The sequence below is a fragment of the Zonotrichia leucophrys genome, chromosome 6 (genome assembly GCF_028769735.1).
Source record: "Zonotrichia leucophrys gambelii isolate GWCS_2022_RI chromosome 6, RI_Zleu_2.0, whole genome shotgun sequence".
Classification (NCBI taxonomy): domain Eukaryota; kingdom Metazoa; phylum Chordata; class Aves; order Passeriformes; family Passerellidae; genus Zonotrichia; species Zonotrichia leucophrys.
The window spans coordinates 18,114,336-18,136,776 of record NC_088176.1 but is presented as its reverse complement, the minus strand read 5'-3'; the positions used below and the strand labels follow the sequence as shown (position 1 = coordinate 18,136,776).

Genomic DNA, 22,441 nt, shown 5'->3' with positions numbered 1-22,441 from the left:
GTACAAAAGAGGGAGACAATACAGGGGGCTGTGGCAGGAGGAAGACATAACGATGACTGTAAGATGACAGAAGCCAGTGGCAAAAGGATTACTGCTGTGGGAAGTTTAAGAGGTTAATGGCATGCAGTTAGGGATGTATGGAGTTTGCATGGACCCAGATCCCAGATCTGATCCAATTGCAGACCAGTTCTAAAGAAAAAGACTATAAATCAGTTCAAGAATTCTAGTGAATCGTGCTTTGTGCTCATGGTTTGTGATCTAACCAGCAGTTCTTGATAGAATTACAACTGCCCTGCTCACACTCACCTGCTATTTGCTCTGTATTAGGTTAACAATAGTAAATAAACTGTGTATTGGATTTCAAGCTGACCTGTTCATGCTAAATGAATTCGTCTTGCCTACAGGCTGTCCTAATTCAAAACAGATGGATCAATTTAAATTCTGTTGCTTCCATATGTTAGGGTAATGTTTAGATTTTTGCCTCATCGATATTCTTCACATTTTTGAATGGGTGAAAAGTCTGTTAAGGATTTGGTCCAAAAGGGTTCTCAGGTAGATGTGTGTAAGGTGGTTAAGGAGTAGAAGTGAGGTGCGCTATGGTGTTGTTGTACAGAACTTACCCCTGTCACCTGCAACCAGTTTAAGACAGTTTGTCCTTTTACAGGCACAACCTCCATTAGCATCAAAGGAAGTCTACTTTAATTGCAGGAAAGATGGTGTCCTTGTTTAGTGAAAATAAAACTGAAGTCAGAAGAATGATAGTATGATAGTATATTTCTCATACAGCAATGTAATAGGACATAGATAGATAGATAGAAGTTTTCCATTTTTTCCCAGACTTCTAAGGGGTGAAAGAATTTTGTATGCAAAATAGAGTTTCTCCTAAGAAGAAATTTTTACAAAATCAGAACCTCATGCCAGACTCTGAACAACAAATTTAGGCCTCTAAATAAGCAGCCTAAGCTGACATTTTCAAAAGTGCTGAGCTCTGCCAACCCCCACTGCTCTTAGGATACAGCTTCTAAGGCTGGACATCATTTGACTGCATGTTCTTGCAAAGAAATACTAAGAATATGCAGTAGGTCAAAGTGGCTCCTTATCTTTGTGCGGCGATAAGGGCAGCTGCTCCTCCTAGGAAACAGTGTCTTGGAAGCGGAAGGCTGCACTTCTTATCATTCAAGTGTGTGCCATAAAGGGGTAAAAATAGGGACATTGAGGATAAGAAAGCTGAGACTAAGGCACCTGCTACCCACAGAAGGAAACTTGGGAATGAAATAAGTGAGAGTCTCTTCTGTTTTGAATACTGCAAATCTTCACTTACAGGAACAAATAATTTGCCTGTAAAAGCCTCTGAGATTACTGATATGAGAAAAGGCTTCCTGGATTTAGATTCCTGACTTTATCATGCAGACAACATTCCATTTACTGAGTTGTACTGAAGCTGAAAATGTCAGAGATGACTGAGAGAATTAGATTTCGAGAGCTGTTAAACATTTGCAGGACATTCTAAACCCCCACTGAAAGTCCTCTAGTTTGTGACCTAAATACAGTTGATTAAACAGAAGGTTTGAAATAAGGCATTGACATTGTATCACTGTCACCAGATAATGCATAGTTCATTGAATCTCACAACATTTTAATCCAGTATTCACTTTGCCATGATATATAATGCAGGCTATTTACAAAGATTGCCATTCTTTAAATGACAACTTTCCCTTAAAACAAGCAGCAACAACAGCCAGCCCCATACCCTGCTCCAAACCTTGTTTGTAATGGTCTTCATTAGCATCACTATTGTACAGATTTACACAGGACAGAAAAAGGGGATGTTCCTATTTTTAGAGATTCAGCCTTGTATACTACCTGCAGCCACATTCTGCCACTTTCATCCCTTCATAGTTATATATCAAAGTAGGCACACCAGCATCATCTTTATAAAGAATGGAGATTGAATCCAGTTTGGTTGGAACACAACAGGCCTTGGAGGCTTTTTTGGGATTTTGAAGATGCACCAGGGTTTGGACAATAGCATGTTTAGTTGGGGTGACGTTATCTGTCAGAGGGAAGAAGCAGCCTCCTTTACACTCGAAAGCCTCATAATCTTTTGGTGCAATGATCCAGGAATCCCAGCCAATCTCTTCAAAGTTCACATGGAGGGAAGTTCTCCTGCAGTGGTTGGCTCCAACACTTCTCTTGCTTCTGGAGGAATGCAGGTGGGATCCAGTGATGGCCTTTTCCTCTCCCTCCTGCTCCTCTTCAGATGAGGTGTTGTTCTTCCCTAGTTTCTTGAGCACGCTTTCCTGTTCGTGAACAATCATCTCACGGAGCTCCACTTTGGTCTCCTTTGTCCCGTTGCTGCGGTCATTGGAGAACACAATTAACAGGGGCAGGTTTTTGGTGTCAGGGGTAACACTGACATCCAGCTTCCCACAAGTAAAACCACTCAGAGATTTAGTCTCTATAACAACCTCTAGCTTATTTTTAGTCTCCAGTCTGTCTGCCCTGACCCATCTTTTCACAGCGCTGGACACTTCGAACATCTTCCAACCACATTCCTGGATATTGTGGGAGACAAGGGAAGATTTGGTACTTTCTGGGTTTTCCCAGTGGCCATCATCTAGAACATCATAAATTACCATATTGCCTTCCAGCCTAGAGAGAGACCCAACTTCCCTGTGACAGGTGATGTAAATTCTCAGTTCAGCTCTGGTGATTTCCTCATATTGTGGAATAGAGATGTTGAAGAACAAAATGTGTTTCTGAAATGGGTTTTCTTCTGGTGAATCTAAAGAAACAACATCTGCAATAGGAGATTAAAATGTGGTTACAGTGCTTCTGACTGTCCAAGTAATTGATTTTAAAAGACTCAGGATATATTTTGGGGATAAAATAAGAGCATTATAACACATAACAGAGCATTAAAAAAAAAGAAAAATCCCATCTTCTGGCCAAGTTTCAAGGGCAGAAAGTGAAAAGAGGAAATGGAAGTCCCTGGTGTTGGTAGTATTTTACTGTGATTGCATAGTCAGGTGAGTGTGTGGAGGGAAGCATAAAGAGGCTGCCTAGAACAAACTGTGGATGATGGCGGGCAGTATTAAGTACATAAATAAGGCAAGTGCAGAGTTTTCAGATTTAGCAATTTGCTAAAGATCTTTTTTACACAAAGAATTTGTAAAAAACCCCAATGATTTCCTACTCTTTTGCTCTAATATACATGTATAAGTGTCTTTAAGAACTGGCTGTGCTAAGGCTTTTATTGTTGTCTTCAGAAAAGTATGAAAGCAGCTTAGACTGGGAGTTTGGGTAAATAGAAAAGTTTTTGAAAGTCCTGAATTGAAGCTCCAGTCTCTATCTGAACTGGGTCTTGGTGATAAACAGCTTTTCATGCCCAGATTGCAGACCTGGTCCAGGCTGGACTCCCTGAGTTTGTGTGGATTTGTTCACGTTTGTTTGTTGTCTGCAAATCTATGTGCAGTACCAGCAAGTCTGCCTTGGAAGGGGCAGATATGTGGCTGGAAGATCAGATTGGTAGTATTTAAAAGTCATCCCTGATGTCTATTTTATGGTCAATGTAAACTAACTGCTTAATAATGACTGGGTTTTAGGGCAATTTTAATTGGTTGTTGCTGCCATTTCTTCAGATCATTTACTCTGTAAAGTAGTCAGAGGGGAGAGCGAGATATGGAAACTATCATCTAGGTCCTACGGTTGAGATTTCTATTTCAGGACTAGGGACACTAATTTGGGAGTTTGGAGTTCTCCGTAGTGTCTATTTTTCATATAAACAGAAACTTCATTTCTCCCTGCTTTATTTTGTAACAAGGATTGCACTTACTTCTAACTTTTTTACTGCCTGATGGATCTTTTAAAAGTCTATTTAATGTTACGTAGTCAGGGATCTTGAATTTTTTCTGTTGACATAAGCATGACTAACCATTTCCATATAAATCTCTGTCTAACCCAGAATTTTGGAGGAGCAGTGCTGGTCCATGTTTGGATCCAGCAACAAATTTCCCAGCTGGTTGCTGTAGTTTTTAAATATGTACAGAGCCCACCAGAAAGAAAAGCTCTCTAGCACCAGTCTCAATTATAGGTGATCAAAAGTATGCATGCTAACATTAAAACTCAGTTTGAAATATCTAGGACTGAGAAGCATGCTTCATGTAAACCTTGCTATTTAGTTCATCCTCTTAGCTCAAGCATTTGAGAAGAGAATATTGTACAGTGAAAATATCAAAGAAGAAAAATAAAGATTACTGCATTTTTAAAGATTGAAAGAAACGATATAGTTAAGAATACAATGCAAAATTTTAACTTTTAATTTCTAAATAATCTGGGGAAGTTAGGAACTCAGTTTCTTCTGAATTTTAAAAGAATCTATTTACTATCAATTTATTTCTTTAAAAATTGTAGTCCACATATTGAGGATTTTTCCTACCTTCAGTACTGAAGCTCCTTACAATGTTGGATGCAGGGATGGAGGACTTGTCTGCAGCATATCTGTTGTATAAATCAATCATGAACTGTGGTGGTTCTTCTTTGGTCTTCACTTGTGAGGGGACCCTTGACAAATTCAAACTCCTCAGTAAATCCATCTTCATATTCTCCAAGAAAGATTTAAAGTTGAAATGGTTCTCATCTTCTGCTTCCCCAGGATGAAAGTGTGCATCAGACTTTCCCATACCTGACAGCCTGTCCCAGTCTTCCACAGGCTTGCCTCTTGTCAAACAAGCAATGATGTTGAAAACAGACAGTGCAGCTAATACTCCAAAACAACACATTTCTTCTACATTTACTTTCTGGTGGAGTGACAAGAGGACAAGGATATTTTAGCTGATTGCCAGTCTTGTTTCAATACTGACAGAGAAAAGAAGATGTAAGGCAAACAACTGGAATGCCCTTTGCAAATCACTTTCTGGTGTTCTTTTTGCAGTCTGCTTCAAACCCCAGCCTCTTGTCAGTTGTCAAGCAGATTGGTCATACACTTGTCCTTATCAGAGTCATTGATGCCATGCTTCAGCTTCTGTTATCTAGCAAAGCTCTTAGTTAATGAAGATTCTGTAAACATCTGACAAACACATGTGGCTGGTGGGAAGGACATTGTATATTGTAAAGAATCCACATTTCACTTTAGGGTCATCTTTGCTTAATTACATTCTTCTATCATTTCCTTGCCAACACAGAGAGAAGCTTTCTTAGGGACGCAGAAGTTTACACTGTTTTCAGCAAGACTAGAAAATACAAACCTAGAACAAAATCATGCTATTAGCAAATAATATCTCACAAATCATTTATACAGTCCCTCCACATATGATTAGAAAATGCCCCTTAGTTTGATGGAGACCTGTGATTCTGCAAGACATGATCTCATGACATTACAAACAACCTTAAAACTTCTTTCCGTTTATCAGCCAAGGGCTATTGTTTGTACACAGTGAAATATCTGTTTTGTGTCACGTTTGCTTCATGTTGTTTGCAGGCTTGTCCATTTTCATTCCTTTGGTGTATGGGAACTTAGGCTTGTTTTTATAGTATCTTATGTAATATAATTCATAGATTCATGATGGTCATTTCAGTCCAAGAAAAACCAGTCATTTTTTTTAGCAACCTCAAAATGAAGACAGAACTAGGCTTTCCAAGGCCACATGGAAAGTAAAAAGTCCTTTTGAAGATAGAGAAGGTTATCTCTGATGAAGATATAGTGTGCATGAGAAGAACAGGCCAAGGCAAATGAATTTCTCATGATGCAGAAGAAAAACCAGGTTTATTTATCTTAATGAATGCATTATGATTTAATCTAATGATATGTAATTGCTTTTTCTGTACTAATAATGCATAATTTTTTCTAAGAACTACTCAATTCATACTGTAGACATGCCAAAAAATCTGAAGAGTATTGAGCTTTTACATCAACAAAAATCTCATTGCAAACATGTGGTCATATTTTACCTTTTTTGGCCATTTCTCTTGTTTTTTAGCAGTGGATTCACAGCATTAAAAGTGATCTGAGACTTCTGCAATGCTTCCTTATTGTCTATTCAAGTGATAACTTGGATCCAAGATCCTTGTTAATTATGTACCTATGACAAAGTCAAAAAGGATTATTTGGCATTGATCCTGGTCTCTTGCATAACAAGGCTTATATTTTCTCAGGACCTTTGTGTTTCCTACCTATATACACAGTTAAATTGCTTGTGTTTGGATAAACATAACTTCTAAAGTGCCAACAGACTTTACCTGAACATGTCAAAGAATCAAAAATTTCTTCAATTTTTGTAGCTAAAATATTATCACCTACAGCTAAAAACCCCTTCATGCCATGTTCATAATTTCATTGTGCCTGACTTTACCTTCTAGATAGGAATTCTTGTAACTTTCTGGCTGGTTTAAGGAGTCCCATAGCACTGACATTTTCCCCTTTCAAAGTGCTTGCACAGTGTAATCAAGTTACTTCTCAGTTTTCTTTCTGATAAACAGAACTGTTCTTTTCAGTAACAAAAGACATTTTCTCTTCCTGTTTAATTTCTTTCTCTTTTGTTTCTCTTTCAGAATTTGAAGGTCTTCTTGACAAGGTGAAACCTTGGGCTATATATAGTTTTCTAGTGGCAGTCCACCAGTGCCACTGGCAGAAATAACACATCCTTTCTTTATGTGGTTCACTGCTCCAGGGTGTATCTTTGCAAAGCTTTCACTGGCTGCCATTACATAGCATCATGCTGGGTGCTCAAACTGCATCACAAATCCATGACAGCCACAAAATTTTTAAGGGTTATGACTTTCAGGGGTGCAGTCTTGCGCTCAGTAGGAGCCCCCCCATTCCTTGTGACTAGGTACCTGAAGTTCTGTATCTGTCTACTTTAAAATTAATTTTAATTACATAGAGTGCGGCTAGATCAAATGATCTGTATAAACACCTCTCTCCTCCTGCAAATACTTTGGGGGTTGCTATATACACACTCGAAGTTCATACAAAAAGGTGTCAAATACTGTCAGGCCAAGTGTCAGCTTTGCAGAAACTTTACAATGAACAGTTTAACTCAGTGGAAATACCTTTTGAAGCTGTTCTTTGAGGTTTGGCAGTAAGACATTTTTAAATTAATGTGATACACAAACACATTAATATTGTTCGGTGGTTATTTGAATTATGCAGCCTTGGCGAGTGAATTGAATACTGCACAAAAACCTAGGTACATTGTAGCTGTTGCTGTTACCTCTGGAAATCAAACACTGGCCTGAAAGAATGAAATTGGATTTGTTTTAGAAAAAATGGGTTTTAACACTTTGCTGGCTAGTATCAGCTCTTTTTGTGTTTTATTTGTCTTTACTCATACAATTTTCTTTTAGGATTAGTCAGTGGAATTATCTTGACCTGTGTTTACCACTAGTAACAAACTCAAGCATTGAGCAGAATGGTTTATAGGATGCTCAAAGAAATAAAAAGATCTGTAGGAACCAAGACTTCAGCATCCTCTGGTAGCAGCTGTCTGCATTTGTGCCATTTTAAATGCAAAGTTTCTCTTTCTAGAGAAAGATTGGACATCCAAATTCCAAAGATCCAGAAAGAAGTAACTAAAACCACTAAAAGTGGTTGAAAGCCTTTTTGCTTCATTGAAGAATTGCATTGAAGAATTGACCAGTACAGCTAAACTCCAAATGAAATAAGCTTTACTGATAGGAGATGTGTATGACTTATGTAGCAAGGGTACATTTTGAGAACAATCACACTTACAGGTATAATATATAGTTTTGCAAACAGAACTTTTAATGCAGTCTTAACCTCTTGGAGCTTTGTAGTGCCCTTCTGAGTGCAGCAGTAGCATTTTCTATATGTCCTATTGACCTTAGATCACAGTGTGGCATCTCTTGCCATAATAGCTTGCATGAGCACATCTTGAAAAAAATGTTTTTGTTGAAGGACTAATTCAAGATATAGCAAGTATTCCTCAAGGAAAACAAAATGCTATGTATGAGAATATAAGCACACTAAGTTAATATGTCAGGATTTTCAGATATAGTGATGAATGGAAGCAAGACTAGAGCTACATAAAAAGGTAGATTTTCATAGAGGGCAGAAATAACATGGATTTAAGATACTTTAAGAATGTTACTCTTATGGCTTTTCTGTAGGAATGATGACTACCTGACCACTTTTGAATTTTTCTTTATATGTTAGCGTTACTCTATCAATTGTGGTTGTGTTTCTCATGATTTATAAAACCACAAGATTGTAAATTTTTTAAGGCACATCTCTAAAAGCGACACTATACAAAGGTTTTTTCCAGTAGTTCTAGTGTAAATTACTGTAGTAATTTACAAAGTAAAAAAAGTACTTTGGGAGAAGAACTGCAAACTTGATCAGTGATCTTTTTTTCGGCATAACTGGCAGTTACTACAGGGCACCATTTTTACTTCTTAGTCAGAGCTTCCTACGAAGAATTAGCAAGAACTGCGTCAGAGTGACCTTGCAAAGCCTCCCATGCATGGTGAATCTTGCTTCTATGTACGTTAGCAAGAAGTACCACATTTACCACACCTCTGTTGTCGGAGAAACTGCACCACTTGAGCACAGAAAAATGGTGGCAGAAGATACGCAGAACCTTAGTAGGACAAGAGCCTTTCAGTTATTTGTTATTCAGAAGGAAGTGCATGTAGTGTCCTCCCCTTAAAAAAAGCAGCTCCTACTAGAACAAGGTAGTGCCTAAGGTTAGACTGTTTCTTGAGGAGGAAGCACTCCATATCATAATTTGTGCTACCTTAGGAACTTCAGGTGTTTCTTCCACTCCTGGTCTCTTTATGCTACTGTACAGCAGGTGGGTGAAAATGAAGTATGTGGCAAGTGTGTCCTAGAACACTCAGAGGATTGACAGACACCACGATGGGAACACCAGGTCTCAAAAGACTGCTGTAGTTAAAAGGCCACCATAAATGTATCAACAGGGGATTGTGTAGGAGTTAGAGGGATGCAGAGACTTTATTTCTATAAAGACTTCCAATGGAACCACTGCCAAATGTTTCCCATTTTGATGTTCATTGTTTGAAAAGAAAGTTAATGAAAGTTCTGGAAGGAGTTCAGAAGAGAGCTGTGAGAAATTGTTTTAAGGCTTAGAATAAGAAATCAATCTATTTAAATCTTAGCCAAAATGTAACTTGACCCTACTCTCTATACTAAAAATACACAGTGAAAGTATTTTGGATAATAGATAAAAGGGTTCTAATGAAATAGGTTACAGTAAGATCCATTGAATTGAAGCTAAAGCTCATCAAATTCAGTCTAGGATTAAGCCACTGCATATGAACAAAGAGCACTAACTTTTGGAACAACTACTTGTAGTCCAGTAGAGATATTCTATCACATGAAATCTTTAAAGCCAAATTTATGCATGTTTTTCAAAGATATTCCCAAGCTTAAAACAGAAGTTCCATAATGCATGGTGCAGAAACTGCTGAGCAAGGTTCTTTGATCTGTGCTATGCAGGAGGTCGGTCTGGATGATCGCAGTATTTCCTTCTGTCTTTAATGTATTGAAGCGCATTATGACAAGCTTAACATGTATTTACAAGTTTCCATCTAATTAACAGAATGTAGGAGAGTGCATTTATAGAAAAACAATCAAATATTTTTAGATACTACTGTACCTTTAATTTATTAGCTTTTGTTAAAAGCATGTAACAATCTAGAGGATATAAAGAATAATTTACAAAAATATAAATCTTGGTTATTTTATTTTAGTATTTCAACATATTACTATACTGTATGTGTTATTCAGAGAATATGTTTAACAACCTGAAATTATCCAGCAAACCAAAAATGTGGGATATTACATGTCTTTTGTAGAACAAATTATATATTAAGGAAAGATAACCAAAAATGACTATATTAACACACTGTTTATATGAAAACTTATGCAGTGAACTATACTTGCATCCTGAAGAAAATATACATTTTAAGCCCTTTATTACAGCATTTCTCAGTATAAATATGCATATTAAGATTATGAGTATTTTAGGCAAAAACTTTTGATTTGTGTACAAAAGTGATATTCTAAAATAAGCCTGCCTTTGCAAGTTCACTTCCCATCTTCTTGGTTAACTGAAGAGATAAAATAGTCAGAAAATAACATATAAAAACATATTTTAGTCCTTTGATTATGGAAAACTTTACACTTAAATTTCGTTCTAAACACCAGGTATCTTGGCTAGGTGGGTTAGGAAGGTATCTGAAGAACTGAATTCCTGGAAGATGAATATGAAAGACAAATGATGACAGTACAGCATCCTTGAAGGCAAACACGTGCATTGTTTTAGTCCTTCTGTGTGCTTTCTGTAGAGGAATTGGAGACTTGCATTGCTTCATCAACACAAGTGGATTAATTTCTCCTTTACAGCTTCCCAGAGCAGTCAGGCAGGATTTGTAGGCCTTGCTAAAGGTGTGTTTGTACGAACTTATCGGCAGGCACAAGTTTCAACTGACATATTGGGATACACCTTTAAAACAACATTTTTGTTCTCATCTAAGAACAGGACACTGAGTGAGCTCATTTTGTCAGGAACACAGCAGGGTTCTGGGATGCCAGGAATGATTCCTACGGCTTTTACGATGCTCTGAATTGTAGCATGATTTGATGGCCGGACAATCTAGAAGAGAAGGAAATAGTTACAGCTTCACTTATGAGCAGTCACTGTCCTAGGTGGACTTGGTTTAAGCAATCAGTTTCCTATGTGAACTTGGAAAATCACAACAATTATGCAGTTGTTTGCTTCTCAATAAAGCAAATACGTCATTGTTTGAATTACAGGGCCACATAGCTCAGCCAGTCCCTCACACTTCCAGCTTTCCTGAGCTGGATGTATCCAACAGATATTTGGTGTTCCTTAGGCTACCTTCATAAATACCAGAGGAGGGCACTGGTGGCACAGCCAGCAGCCAGAGGTCTGAAGAAAAATGTCTCTAAATGTACCTGCTACATGCTGGAGGCAGACATGCAGAAAAAGAAGCCTAAACTGGCACATCGTTCTCAGTTGGTAGATGCTATATTTTGTTTTCTTAACCTCTTGTCTGACTTATAAAATTTGCTACGGTAAGTATTTCCAAAATAACTATCCCTATTGTTCCAATAGAATTTTTTCTCATGTATGCTAACCTGAAATTAGTTACTTTTTCCTGGAGTGATCACTCTCTTTTCAAAGAGCAGAGCACTCCAGAAGTAGTGTACACAGGAGAGAGTATAGAATAGTCAAACACCCTGACAGAGCCTTTCTGATCATAACTGTACAACAAATAGTTAATATCTGTGGTCTTTGTGTCCCTCTGCCTTCATCACCAGGCTTTTTTAAAAGGAAAAAGGCTGGGAGGCTGGGAAAAATATGAAGTGAGGATTCACAGCAGCTTTACATCTATAACCTGTTTGGGGTTATAGCCACAAAAACCATGGTTTTCCATTTCAACATGAAAAATTACGCAGACCATGGACAGAACAAAGGAGGTATTTTTAGGATAATTCAGTTTTGAAACATTTGCATTAAGTGTAACAGATCAGCAACTCAAAGGCTTTCAGATCTTCCTTAATGAAGCCATTATAGGGAGTAACTATGAAATTTGTCCTTGACCCTTCAAGACAGAGTCCCTATGGCCAAGTCCCAACAAGTGACCAATCCTGCACAGTGCCTTTCTGTAATTAGCATGTTAGCATAATTAGCAGCAGCTTGCCCTCTCTTGCTCTCCTTCATCTTTAGATTTCAAAGCTGTCCACAGACAAGCAGCATTGAGGTGGTCTCAGCTGCTGTGTGAAGTAGAAATCAGTTTCTACCCATGTTGGTCATGTCAGCATATGCGGACTGCAAGAGAGAAACAGGAGATCTGAGTGTTTAAGCAACTGCAGAGTATAGAAATTCAAAGAATCAGAGCTTCTAAAATTAAGTTCTTAATTTAGCCTTTATTAAAAACCTCCTGAACTGTTCCTAGCACCTGTGTTATTTTATGTTGTTATTTAAAACTGCCACAGATCACAATGTGCTACTGAAACAGCATTTATTGCCCCCATTATAGCCACCACTGCCCTCATGGCCAGTTACTGACTTACAGGATTCCTGGCAATGAACCTGCAGAAGATCCTACAAGGATCTTCTCCCACTGTGCAGCCTCTAATATCTGCAAGGAACAAAGACATGTGAACACAGTCTATCTAGACTGAGCAGCTGTTTCCCATGACAACAACACTAATTATGTTTTAAATGCCTGAATGTGGATATGCTATGCAGACAAGTGCTTAGAAGGGAAAATGTTTATGATAGAGCAGTACTCTGTATGGACTCTGGCTGCCTGAGCCCTAAATCCACAGGAGAGCCAGACAGCACACCCATCCCACATCCAGCCAGGCTCTGAATTTTTCCAGCCCTTTTGGAAACCTGGCATCAGTGCTCAGTGATCATGGGCTAGGCTTCACATTTAACTTTGTCCCAATGTGCTAAAGTAGAAAGCTTGAAATAATTAGTTGAATGCCCAGTAATAATGACACTGAGGAAGTGCTAATGTTTTAAATGCTGGCTGCTAAGTTATATACAACACACCAGGTTCTATGACATGCAGGACTGGAATTTATTTGGTGAATGCAGCACTGCAGCCAGCCATACATATAACCTAGTGCCCCTCCTCACAGTTCAGGGAATAGTAAATGAACTTACTATGAGAAGATTTGTACCTATTTGTACCTAGCTGTTGAGTATATATCTAAATCAAGACTTGCAATTATTAAAGTGTTCCTGCACAATGATGTACTGATACTAAAGAAAAAAAAAACCACACCTACAATGTGATGATACCCAACATGCCAGGTATGTAATTCTATCTCCACAGTTCTAAAAGGGTACTTTGGAAATAAGGTGTCTGTTGTCCATCATAGGTTCACTGTGCAGACCAAGTCTTTATGAATAGCTTTAATCTGGCCTTTGAAACTCTCCTGACTTACAGCATATGTGAAAAAACAAATGTTTTCCTCAGTAATATAGAGCAATTCTCATGCTCTGAACTGAATCTTCATCCATGCTAGCATCCTCTCTTTCTTCCTTTTGAAACAGTCATTAAAAAAAGCCACAGCTTTCAATCTGCTTCTTTTTTTCCTCTGTTTAAAATACAAAGCTAACAAGTAGTAGACCTCTTTCAAAGCAAACTCAATCAATGAATGTGAATGATTTAGTTTCTCTGGTGTTTGTGTTTGGTTTTTTTTTGGGGGGGGTGGATGTTTTGGGGTTTTTTTTTAGTTGTTTTTTTTTTTCCTTATTTTGGTTTTTGGGCATCAAGATATTAGTGAAAGGGAATCATTATAATATATCAAGTAATTGCTTATATTTCTAGATAAGATATTAAGTCAGGGAGCAATATAAGCTTATTTAACTATTCAAGCTAGCAATGGATCCTCTCTCTTTTGGCCCTACCAGCTTTTGTGTAATGCTGTTTTGCTCACAAGAAGCCAGACGTGCTAAATGCATCTTTTTTGAAGGGTGGAGTTGTTGTTTGGTTGGGGATTTTTTATTTCTTGGGTTTATGTTGTTGTGTGTGAATAGTGCATTAGACTGTGAGTCTATAGCAAAGGACCCATATTCCCAGACTGTCTTTTGTTTTGCGCAAGTTAAGTGGTGATTTTGTTGCATGATCAATTTGTGTTACAACTACAAAGTAAAGTTGTATGTAAGTCTGTGCAATCTTTAATTTTTGCCAGATCATGTGTCGATTTATATACACCTGGCTCAGCACTGGCCAGCTATACAAGAACATGGTCTGATTTGTACACTCTACCATGAAATCTGGATTTCCACTGTTCCTGGACTTAAAACTAGCCTACATATCTACTCTTGCTGGAATTATACTACTTGTTTCAACACAAACATACATCAATCTCCCTGGACGTAAAGTAGGACAGATTCCTGTCTCAGAGCCTTGAAATTCTGTGCTGTACAGCACTATTCTTTGTTTATGCGCCAAATGACCACACACAAAAATGTCAGTCGAACAAATAATCAGGCCATTTGTAAGCAGAATTGCAAAATAATTAGTTTCTAAATATGCAGGTTATGCAGTGCTTCAGATCCTCCCCTCTGCCTTTACTTGAAAGCCTTATAAAATCCTAAAAGTTCTTGTCCAACATAGGATTACCAGCCTTTCTACTTCTTGTCATAGAGCAGAGTGGGAGTGAGAGAAATTACCTCTCTACTGGCAAATTTCACACTGCTTCAATAGGAGGAATTCAGTATGCTTACTTTAGACTGCTAGAGCCAATTTTGTGGCACTTCTAGAGACATAAGGTAAATCAACATTTTTGTTCCAGAAAGATTATCTAACATTTTTAGAATTTAGATACACAAACATAATCTTAAACAGTATTATTGTTTTCAAAAGTGCACAAGCAGTTTCCTGAAGTTAAAAATACTTCAGTGTAACTACTCTTTATTTTTCTTCTGAAGTGTTACAAGTGCAATCCAGAAATATGCTGATAGAGTAGCTTGTTTTAATATTAGCATATAATACTTCATACTTCTGTCACTACGATAAAGTATTTGGATGATTTAGTGTGTATAACCATATTTTCATAAGCTACAAAAGTCTTTATGCTATGGTTTCAAGATGTAAGATGAGAAATTATAAGATGAACCTGAAGGTTTTTTCCTACTCTTCAGATTGCATTTGAAGGGAAGTGGCAATCTTTTTGTACTCTGATGGCTAAATTGATGGTAAAAATATTGTTTAAATTCTTCAGGTCAAGACAACAAAACACAACAAAAAAAGGTAAAAATCTAAAGGAAATTCCAATTAAACAAGCACTTGGATAAGCAGATCAGTAGGCCTACTGTTTACAAGCTGACAAGAATAAAAAGGCATACTACCTTGGGCATTGGAAATTCACATGCACCTGCACAGTAGTAAGCATCGAATGATTTGGGAGATATGATCCATTCATTCCAGCCAATATCAGCAAAGTCAACTTTCATGTATCTTCTCGAACAAATCCTTGGCTCATTCCATTGTTTTCGCCTTGCTTTCTTCATCGTTTTCTCATCAAAATTTAGCACCTGAGACTTTTTAAGTGTTTCTGTATTTTCTTGCCCTTTTCTCCTTCGATCTTTGCGTGAGGCTTTTGGTTTCAAGGATCTGTAGGCATTCTCCCATATGTCATGTTTGTTGTATTTATTGTTGTTATAATCTACTTCTGGCAACTCATTGTTCTGAATAGAGCTGGCGAGGTACGTATCCCTCCTAACTCGAGTGTCAGTAGAAGCATTAGGGGATAGATTTGGGTCCCCGTCATTGGGAGGGAATGGATCATAACGCTGTAGGGTGCCTGCCACACTGTTAGGTTCAGAGATTGCAAGATCATTGGCATAAACTAGTATGTAAGGTAAATGGCTGGCAACTTGCTCGGGGAAGCCCTGGTGCTTCTCCCCAGAATCAAGCTCAGCACAGAGAATGAGCTCCCCAACTTGTTTTGATTCTTTTACAATGTGTGAAATGTCCTTTGCATGCCAAGCGCCTCGCCTTTGAAGAAGCACAGTGATGTTCCCTTTCACCAGTCCATAGGCAGAATTCTGGTGAATGCTTTGGAACACCAGGTTGAGCCGTAGGAGTGGAGGCAGGTGAAGGAGGCGGCAGGATGAGTTCTTGGACCGTTTACAAAACACCTCCCGGTGCCGAGGGCGTTTGTCAGCATAGAAGTGAAAAGTGGCAGCAAGGATCATTTCTGAATCCTGCATGGATGTCAGATTGAAGCAGTACAAGGGCTTCTGGGCCAAGAATTCTGTAAGAGAGCAAGGAAAACATGGATGTATATATGAGACCAAAAACGACAGTCAAATCTTATTTCCATTTAAGTGAATTAACAAATTTTGCTTTTCACTTACATCAAATAATTTAGTATAGTGAGCTTGCCACTTCAGCTTAGAACTATGGTGAATAAGAGGAGGAAAACAACTTAGCTATTTAATAGCAATATTACAATAGCATTGAGAGTGTCCAACACATTGGGCATCTTTTGTACACATGAGGGATAAAATTCTTCCCAGAGATTTTTAGTTGCAGACTGCCTTTCATTCTAGGCAAACAAGAAAAGCAATCCTTGATTGATTTCATTCATAACAAAGGCTCAGAGAAGCTGTCAAATTTACCTGCAGCAGGGCTCAGAGAAATACCTTGCTGAAACCACTACTAGCAGAAACCAGGTTTACAGTTAATATTCAAGATTATCTAATCTAAACCTGACTGCAGACTCCTGAAAGATGTCTGGGTCCCAACTCTGTGGGCAACAGCTCATCATTTGTAAGTAGTGCACATGAGACATTTCATAAGGGGCCTGGCAGTAAGCAGTGTGACACATTTTGGGGGTCATTACTCCTCTGAGCAATCCTCCTTTCCAGTACACACCGTGTAGGAGCTTTGTTTAAAGCACTCTAAAACACACTTGGTTTCTAAGGCTTGTGTTTAGATCTGCGTGAAGTTAGTGACAAATGCTATTGAACAGGAGCTGACTCTTAGAATTCAAACTCCATTTGAAACAGCTTCTTTTCAGCTAGTTGAACAGTTTGTGCTCAGCTTACATGTTTACTCTCATTTACAGTAAGACAAGCAATTTTACACTGATAACTGCTCACACCATGTTTATTTAAACAGTAGAAACTGCTCTTAGTGTGTTAAAATATAACCCCATCCCAACATAAAAAGATGATGCCTTAATAGTCTATCATTGTGAAAAGTTGCCTTTGTTTTTTCACTAGCTCAACAGTATGTAGGAAGGTGGTAGCAGAACCAAGAAGTGATTCCTGTTCTCCCAAGCTCACACCACTACTTAGTGGTGCATCAAAGGATCACAGTCTGTAAATTTGTAACTTTATTTAAACCAAGTGGACCAACCCTTTGGCAGCCCTGTTTGACATACCTGAAAATTCTCTGGCAGAAGGAAGTAAAAAACCATCCCAAATCAAACAAAACCCAACAAATGCAACAGCCAGGCTTCCCAGAAACATTTAGTTTTGTTTTTCAATGCACTACAGATGATGAACCACAGAAATTTTGGCAACAACAGAAAGGCAGTACTGTTAACTGCCACCTGTTGGAACATTCTTTCTTTAAAACAGTTTCATTACAAAGAAGGAAATGAATAATGCTACACCTTACTAAATTGGTGGTTGCTGTCTCCCGGTTAGGGCTGCATAGAGCCATGATTTGGACTAAAAGAACAGTAGATTAGGATGATCAAATCCACATAGGCAATTTTGGAGTAAAAATGCTCAAGTTCAAATGTTCAAATGCAGTTTCCATCTACACCATCTGTATTTTGCTCCTGGTACAGTGAAGTGGAACAGCTTGCACTGATGTGATAAGAGCCTATTTGTTTCTGTCAGTTCAGGCAGGACAGAACTCCTATTTGCAAGCTTTTAGGCAACACTAGTCATATGTATAGGTGCTCATACTATGAAAAAACTTAAGGGTTTAGATTTTATTCAAGTCTTTGAAGCACAGAAATTTCACAAGGCTAATATATGATTTCTCAGGCCAAGGAAGAGAGTAATTATAATATTTCCTGTAGAACACTAGGCTTTATTATTGCATGTTCATTTCAGAAGGCATATGCTTCTAAGAAGACGTCTATCTACTGGCTCTCTCTACCTGAGTTGTGTACAGTTGAATTTTTAAATATTTCTTTTAGTAGTAAAATGCACCATCAGCTCTGTAGTTACTGCTATGAAGCACAAGCATTGTTGGGACAAAGACTTTTCAAACACCAATGTCTCAGGGTTTCAGAAGGGAAGGTAATTTGGGCCTCTCTGCCTTGCTTGCATGATCAGACAAATGAGTGAAATAATATTGATTTGTATTTGGTCAGCACAGTCTACCTGTGGGTAGAAAATGCTGATATTTTAGCTTTTTAAAACAGAATTACAAGTAAGACTACTTTGATGCAAGTAGTGTGTGCATCAGATTATTTGAAAAATTTAGAAAAAGAATATAGTGCGATTATTGCCTTGTCCCCAAATCCCTCTTGTAGTCCAGGGCCTTATTTGGGTGACAGCCAGTATTAGCTGCTCAGTTCACAGAAAAACTTATATGTTAACAGGAGGTCATGGAAAACCATCCACAGTGGAAGCTCCTTCCTAACCCCTACTATAGCAACTAATAATGTTCTGGAGCATGACAATTTATTTTTCTCCTAAGTGTCTGCAATTGCTTTACATAATAACTCTTCGATTTTTAGACATTTTCATTAGCCACTTACTCTTCCCTGGAGTTTCCCCCTCCTTGAATATGATTGCTTTTTGGTACTACAGTTGACATAGGACAGAAATTAAGTTGAGGTGAACAAGAGAACATGAATTATTGTGCAATATTATAGTAAGCATTCCCTAAACCACTGTATGCTGCATTTTACTCTGTACATGAGACTTAAGTGGAGGAGAAATAGATTAATGCAAAATTTGCTTTTGTGAGTTTCAATCCGTCTGATTTGTCTAAATAGAATAATGAATGCTTCTGACAAAGTAGTAACAACTAGATTCTGGAAACTCATGCAGTTCTTATTTTAAGAACTAAGATCTTAGTTACAGTCTGTAAGTGTTAACCAAAGAAGGAAGATGTCTTCCAGAAAAGAGTCTGTGTTTCCTTGGCAAAGGATAACAAATGCATGGACTATCAACTAGGCAAACGTCCTTTTTTATTATTTGACGTGATATTGGGATAATGAAAGTCTAGTAATGAAAGTGTAGGAAGGAGAAACAATACGTATGTTTCTCCACCCTTATAATCAAGCTAAGTAAAACGGGGGAGAGCGACGTCAGGTATCTGTCTTGTCAGGTTTAGGCAGTGCAAGGAATTTAAGATGCCGAGCAATTTTCGGCGGTCCTGTAGGCGGCACTCTTCCTAGCGGGAACTTCTGAGGCTGCCAGAGAAGCCGGGGAGAGGACCAGTGCCGGGAGCACTCGCTACGAGGCTTATGCTCCAAGTATTTCTGAGCAGATCTTTCGGCCCAGTGCGATGTGCGCTGGGAATTGCGCTTCTTTTGCCGCTGGTTTGCATCCACAGCAACGGAGACTTTCCCAGGGGAGGTGCTCTCCGGGAAGGGAAGGGAGCCAGGGAACGTGGGAAGCCTCGCAAAGCGAGGGGCGACACCCTGTCCGTGCAGGTAGCAAGGGAGCCCCAGCATTCACCCAGAGTGACACCGCCCGCAGTCAGTGACAGACTCGACGCAAACCCGTCGCTTTAAAGCGAAAGAGGAGCGAGGGGGCTCTGGCGGTGTCCCCCGCGCCCGGCCCGTCTTACCCGGCCTGGCTTTGAAGCTGCGGACCGTGTTGCCGTCGCCGGGCCGGCTCCCTTCCCGGTTGTACTTCTCGTAGAGCTTAAGCATGTGGACAGCTACCATGTCCTGAGCGATGCTGCCCAGCCCAGGGGGCGGCGAAGAGCCGCGCCGGGGGTCGCGGCCGGGGGCGGACGAGGCCGGGCCGACGGGCGGCCGGACGGGGCAGGCGGGCGGGCTGCCGGCGCCCTCCCCCTCAGGCGAGCGGCAGCCCCCATGGCCCAGGGCCCACAGCAGGAGGCAGCAGGTCAGGCGGGCGGCCATCGGGGGATGCTGCGGGCGGCTGGCCGGGCGCGGAGCGGCGGCGGCTGGGTCGCTGCCTGCGTCTGGGTCTCCCGGTTGGCCCTGCCGCACCGGGGCGAGGGGGCGGCGGGGCCAGGGAGGAGGAGGGAGGGTGGGGGCGGCCCCCCCCCCGCCGCTGATGCCGCCTCCGCCGGGCCAATCCCCGGGCCCGGGGGCGAGGAGCTGCGGGCCGGGGGCGGCGGAGCGGGGGCAGCTCCAGCTCTCCGGCTGCGGGGGGCTGCGGGAGGGGACGCTGCCTTTCTCCGACGTGGGGCTTCCCCGCTCCTTACAGAGTAGCGGGAAAAGGACCTAAATTAATTAGCGGCCAGCTGCTGATGAGAGACACATGTCACCGCCGCCGCTGCGGCATGGGGCGCTGCGGCAGGACGGCACCTTGGCTGCCTGCGCCGGCCGGGAGGCGGGGGGGATTGAGAATAATTTCTGAAAGATAGAAGCGATAGATAGCAAGCAGGGCGGGCAGGCGGTGAGGGCACGGAAGGGTGAGTGGCAGGCAGGGGCAGCGGCAGCATGACACGGGAAGGGTGTGATATACGTGCCGAAAGTGGAAGAGTCTTTGCTGTTTCCCCTTTGCTGGCAGAACTGACAGTGCTGTCTTGTGAAGGCAACGCTGTGAATAGTGTTTATTTCAAGGACCCCTGAGAAAAGAGAAGCCCCCGTGGGTCCGTACTCTGGAAGAGCCGGTGCGAGCTAGCCGGGAGTGCAGCAAGGGTCACCGATAATTCCCAGCAGATACTTAAATGGTCGGGGTTAAAGGGGCTGTGCATGGGTAAACTTTCGTCATTGGACTGTTTCTATGTGTGGTTTGAAGGAGGAGAATACTGGTGTGAATTTCTGAAGGATTTACATGGCTTAGGTCGGAGGGGGTTGATTTCAAAGTGAATGGTGCGTGTTGCACTTATTCTTCATGTGACACAGGTATTTCTGAATCATAGTCATCCAGCGGGTACAAATGCTGGTGTAATGAATAGCAGTTTTAAAGACAACCTGTAAGGAGAGGGGTATATTTTAAGGGAATTTTAAATTTCCACCTTCTTTTTAAAACCTTTATCTCTAGTAGCCAAGACAGTTACTTTTCTTGGAGATTATACAAAGCAATAATTGAAAAATTGTTGGAAAAAGCTACTGTTGCTGTGTATAACACAACTCTTTTGTGCTTTTCTCTCTTAAGCTTGGAGTGTCAAGTCTGAGCAGATACCATTGAAAGCCTCTGAACCACAAGTTTGTAGTTTTTGGATCATAGCAAAGAAAGGTTTGATTCATTTTTAAAATTAGGACCAGGCCTCATTGCTCTGTGCCCTTTGAATGTGTGAAACAAACAATTTGCAAATACAAATTTGCCTAAATGTACATTGCTAAAGTATCAAACCTCCTATTAATTAATCTTTACTTATAAGTAAGCCAAACTACCCTTTGATGCTTTTTTTTTTTTCTCCATGGTAGCATGCTCATGACCTCCACTGGGGGTGTGAGCGAACCTTTTGTTGTTTGTGGTTTTTGTCTGTACTGTTTCTATACAATCAAGGTCCTGTGAAAAGGAGGAAGAGGCAGCAGGAGGTAGAAACAAGCTGGGCTATTTTGGACCAATGTCCCATTAAAATGTTCTCCCTCTCCTTAACTCACTCCAAACTTCTATTCAGGCATACACTTTGTATCAGTCTTTAACCTGCACTAAAACCTGTAGGACACTGATACTTTGACATTGTTGGGAAAGAATTGAAGAATCAACCAGGGATGGCTAATATTTCTTGCCTTATTTTATTGCAGAACAGCAGGAATTCAAAGTCTTTAAAGCTCTGGTACTTTGACTCTTTTATGCAGCTGAGATGATGAAATAAAAATGTGTTTGGTAAAGGAATTCAAATTAGCACTGGGTCACATAATTCCCCTGTTCTGAATATGGCCAATCAATGGCATCTCTAAGGCATCTAGAGGCAAGAGCTATGCAATTTCTGCTCATGCAGAATAATATTCCTAGCGTGGAAATTTCTGCTAATTAAAGCTCTTGCCAAGTAGAGTCTTTTTTCTTTTTTCTTTTACTTTTTTTCTTTTCTTCTTCCCTTCTTAAATAGCTTAAGTCAAAGCTTTGCAAGCCAGGACTTGGAGAAAGTCTCCTTATAGTTAGAACAATGCATTCAAGATTTTAAACTGCAGATCTAAGTTTCCTGCTAAAATAATTGTGATATAAATAGTGTTACAGACCTTCAATAACAGCTTATATGTGAAAAAGAAACCAAATAATGTTTTCTTATGGAATTAATGATATCTTCACAAAGGAACTATTGTGAGCTGTGGTGGTATTTTGTTGTAGGAAATACACAGGAAATATACAAAAGGGGATATAGAGCGCACGGAGTAGTATCTATTCTTCTTGTTCTATGGTAAAATAAATTTTTAACTCCCTTTAGGATTATATCTATGTATATTAAAATAATTTTGCCTGACTCTTTTATTTTTAAAAATAAAGTCAGTAGCAGGGATAATAAAGCTTAAAACTCCAGGGAAGTTAATGAAACATAAATTATTATTGAATTTTGGCTTCAGTCCAAATTTCTGGCTACTACTTATTGTAGGGCAGCTCATTCATTTTTCACTCAGAAAAATCCCTCGCTATGTGTAATGCTACACAATTAGGTAAGACCATTCCTTAACTATATAACTTATTAATTAGAAGTTAGCTGTGTGAAATGCAGTGGTCTGCAGGTTCTCATAGAATTTGGTGGCAGAACTCTACAAAGCCTTTTCACATTCCTTCCAAAATCACATAGTGTGGCACAGATGTTATATGGTCAGTGATGTATGGTCAGTAAA

At 39.8% G+C, this 22,441-nt stretch overlaps 2 protein-coding genes across 2 annotated transcripts; both read right to left on the bottom strand.

Moving 5' to 3' along the window:
* Positions 1-1,859: 1,859 nt before the first annotated feature.
* GDF2 (growth differentiation factor 2) lies at positions 1,860-4,781 on the bottom strand. Its single transcript, XM_064717305.1, has 2 exons — positions 4,439-4,781; positions 1,860-2,800 (listed from the first exon to the last, which is right to left on the bottom strand). The coding sequence occupies exons 1-2, from the start codon at positions 4,779-4,781 to the stop codon at positions 1,860-1,862; spliced, it is 1,284 nt and encodes a 427-aa protein (XP_064573375.1).
* Positions 4,782-9,627: 4,846 nt separating this feature from the next.
* GDF10 (growth differentiation factor 10) lies at positions 9,628-19,670 on the bottom strand. The gene is made up of 3 exons (XM_064716997.1): positions 19,297-19,670; positions 14,877-15,784; positions 9,628-10,634 (listed from the first exon to the last, which is right to left on the bottom strand). The coding sequence occupies exons 1-3, from the start codon at positions 19,592-19,594 to the stop codon at positions 10,443-10,445; spliced, it is 1,398 nt and encodes a 465-aa protein (XP_064573067.1). The 5' UTR covers positions 19,595-19,670; the 3' UTR covers positions 9,628-10,442.
* Between the last annotated feature and the right edge of the window lie 2,771 nt (positions 19,671-22,441).

Coding starts and splice junctions, on each gene's coding strand:
- GDF2 (XM_064717305.1), bottom strand. CDS start 4,781: ATGTGTTGTTTTGGAGTATTAGCTGCACTGTCTGTTTTCAACATCATT. Junction 2,801..4,438: donor AAGGAGCTTCAGTACTGAAG/GTAGGAAAAATC, acceptor CTCCTATTGCAG/ATGTTGTTTCTTTAGATTCA.
- GDF10 (XM_064716997.1), bottom strand. CDS start 19,594: ATGGCCGCCCGCCTGACCTGCTGCCTCCTGCTGTGGGCCCTGGGCCAT. Junction 15,785..19,296: donor CAGCTTCAAAGCCAGGCCGG/GTAAGACGGGCC, acceptor GCTCTCTTACAG/AATTCTTGGCCCAGAAGCCC. Junction 10,635..14,876: donor GTGAATTTCCAATGCCCAAG/GTAGTATGCCTT, acceptor CTTCTCTTCTAG/ATTGTCCGGCCATCAAATCA.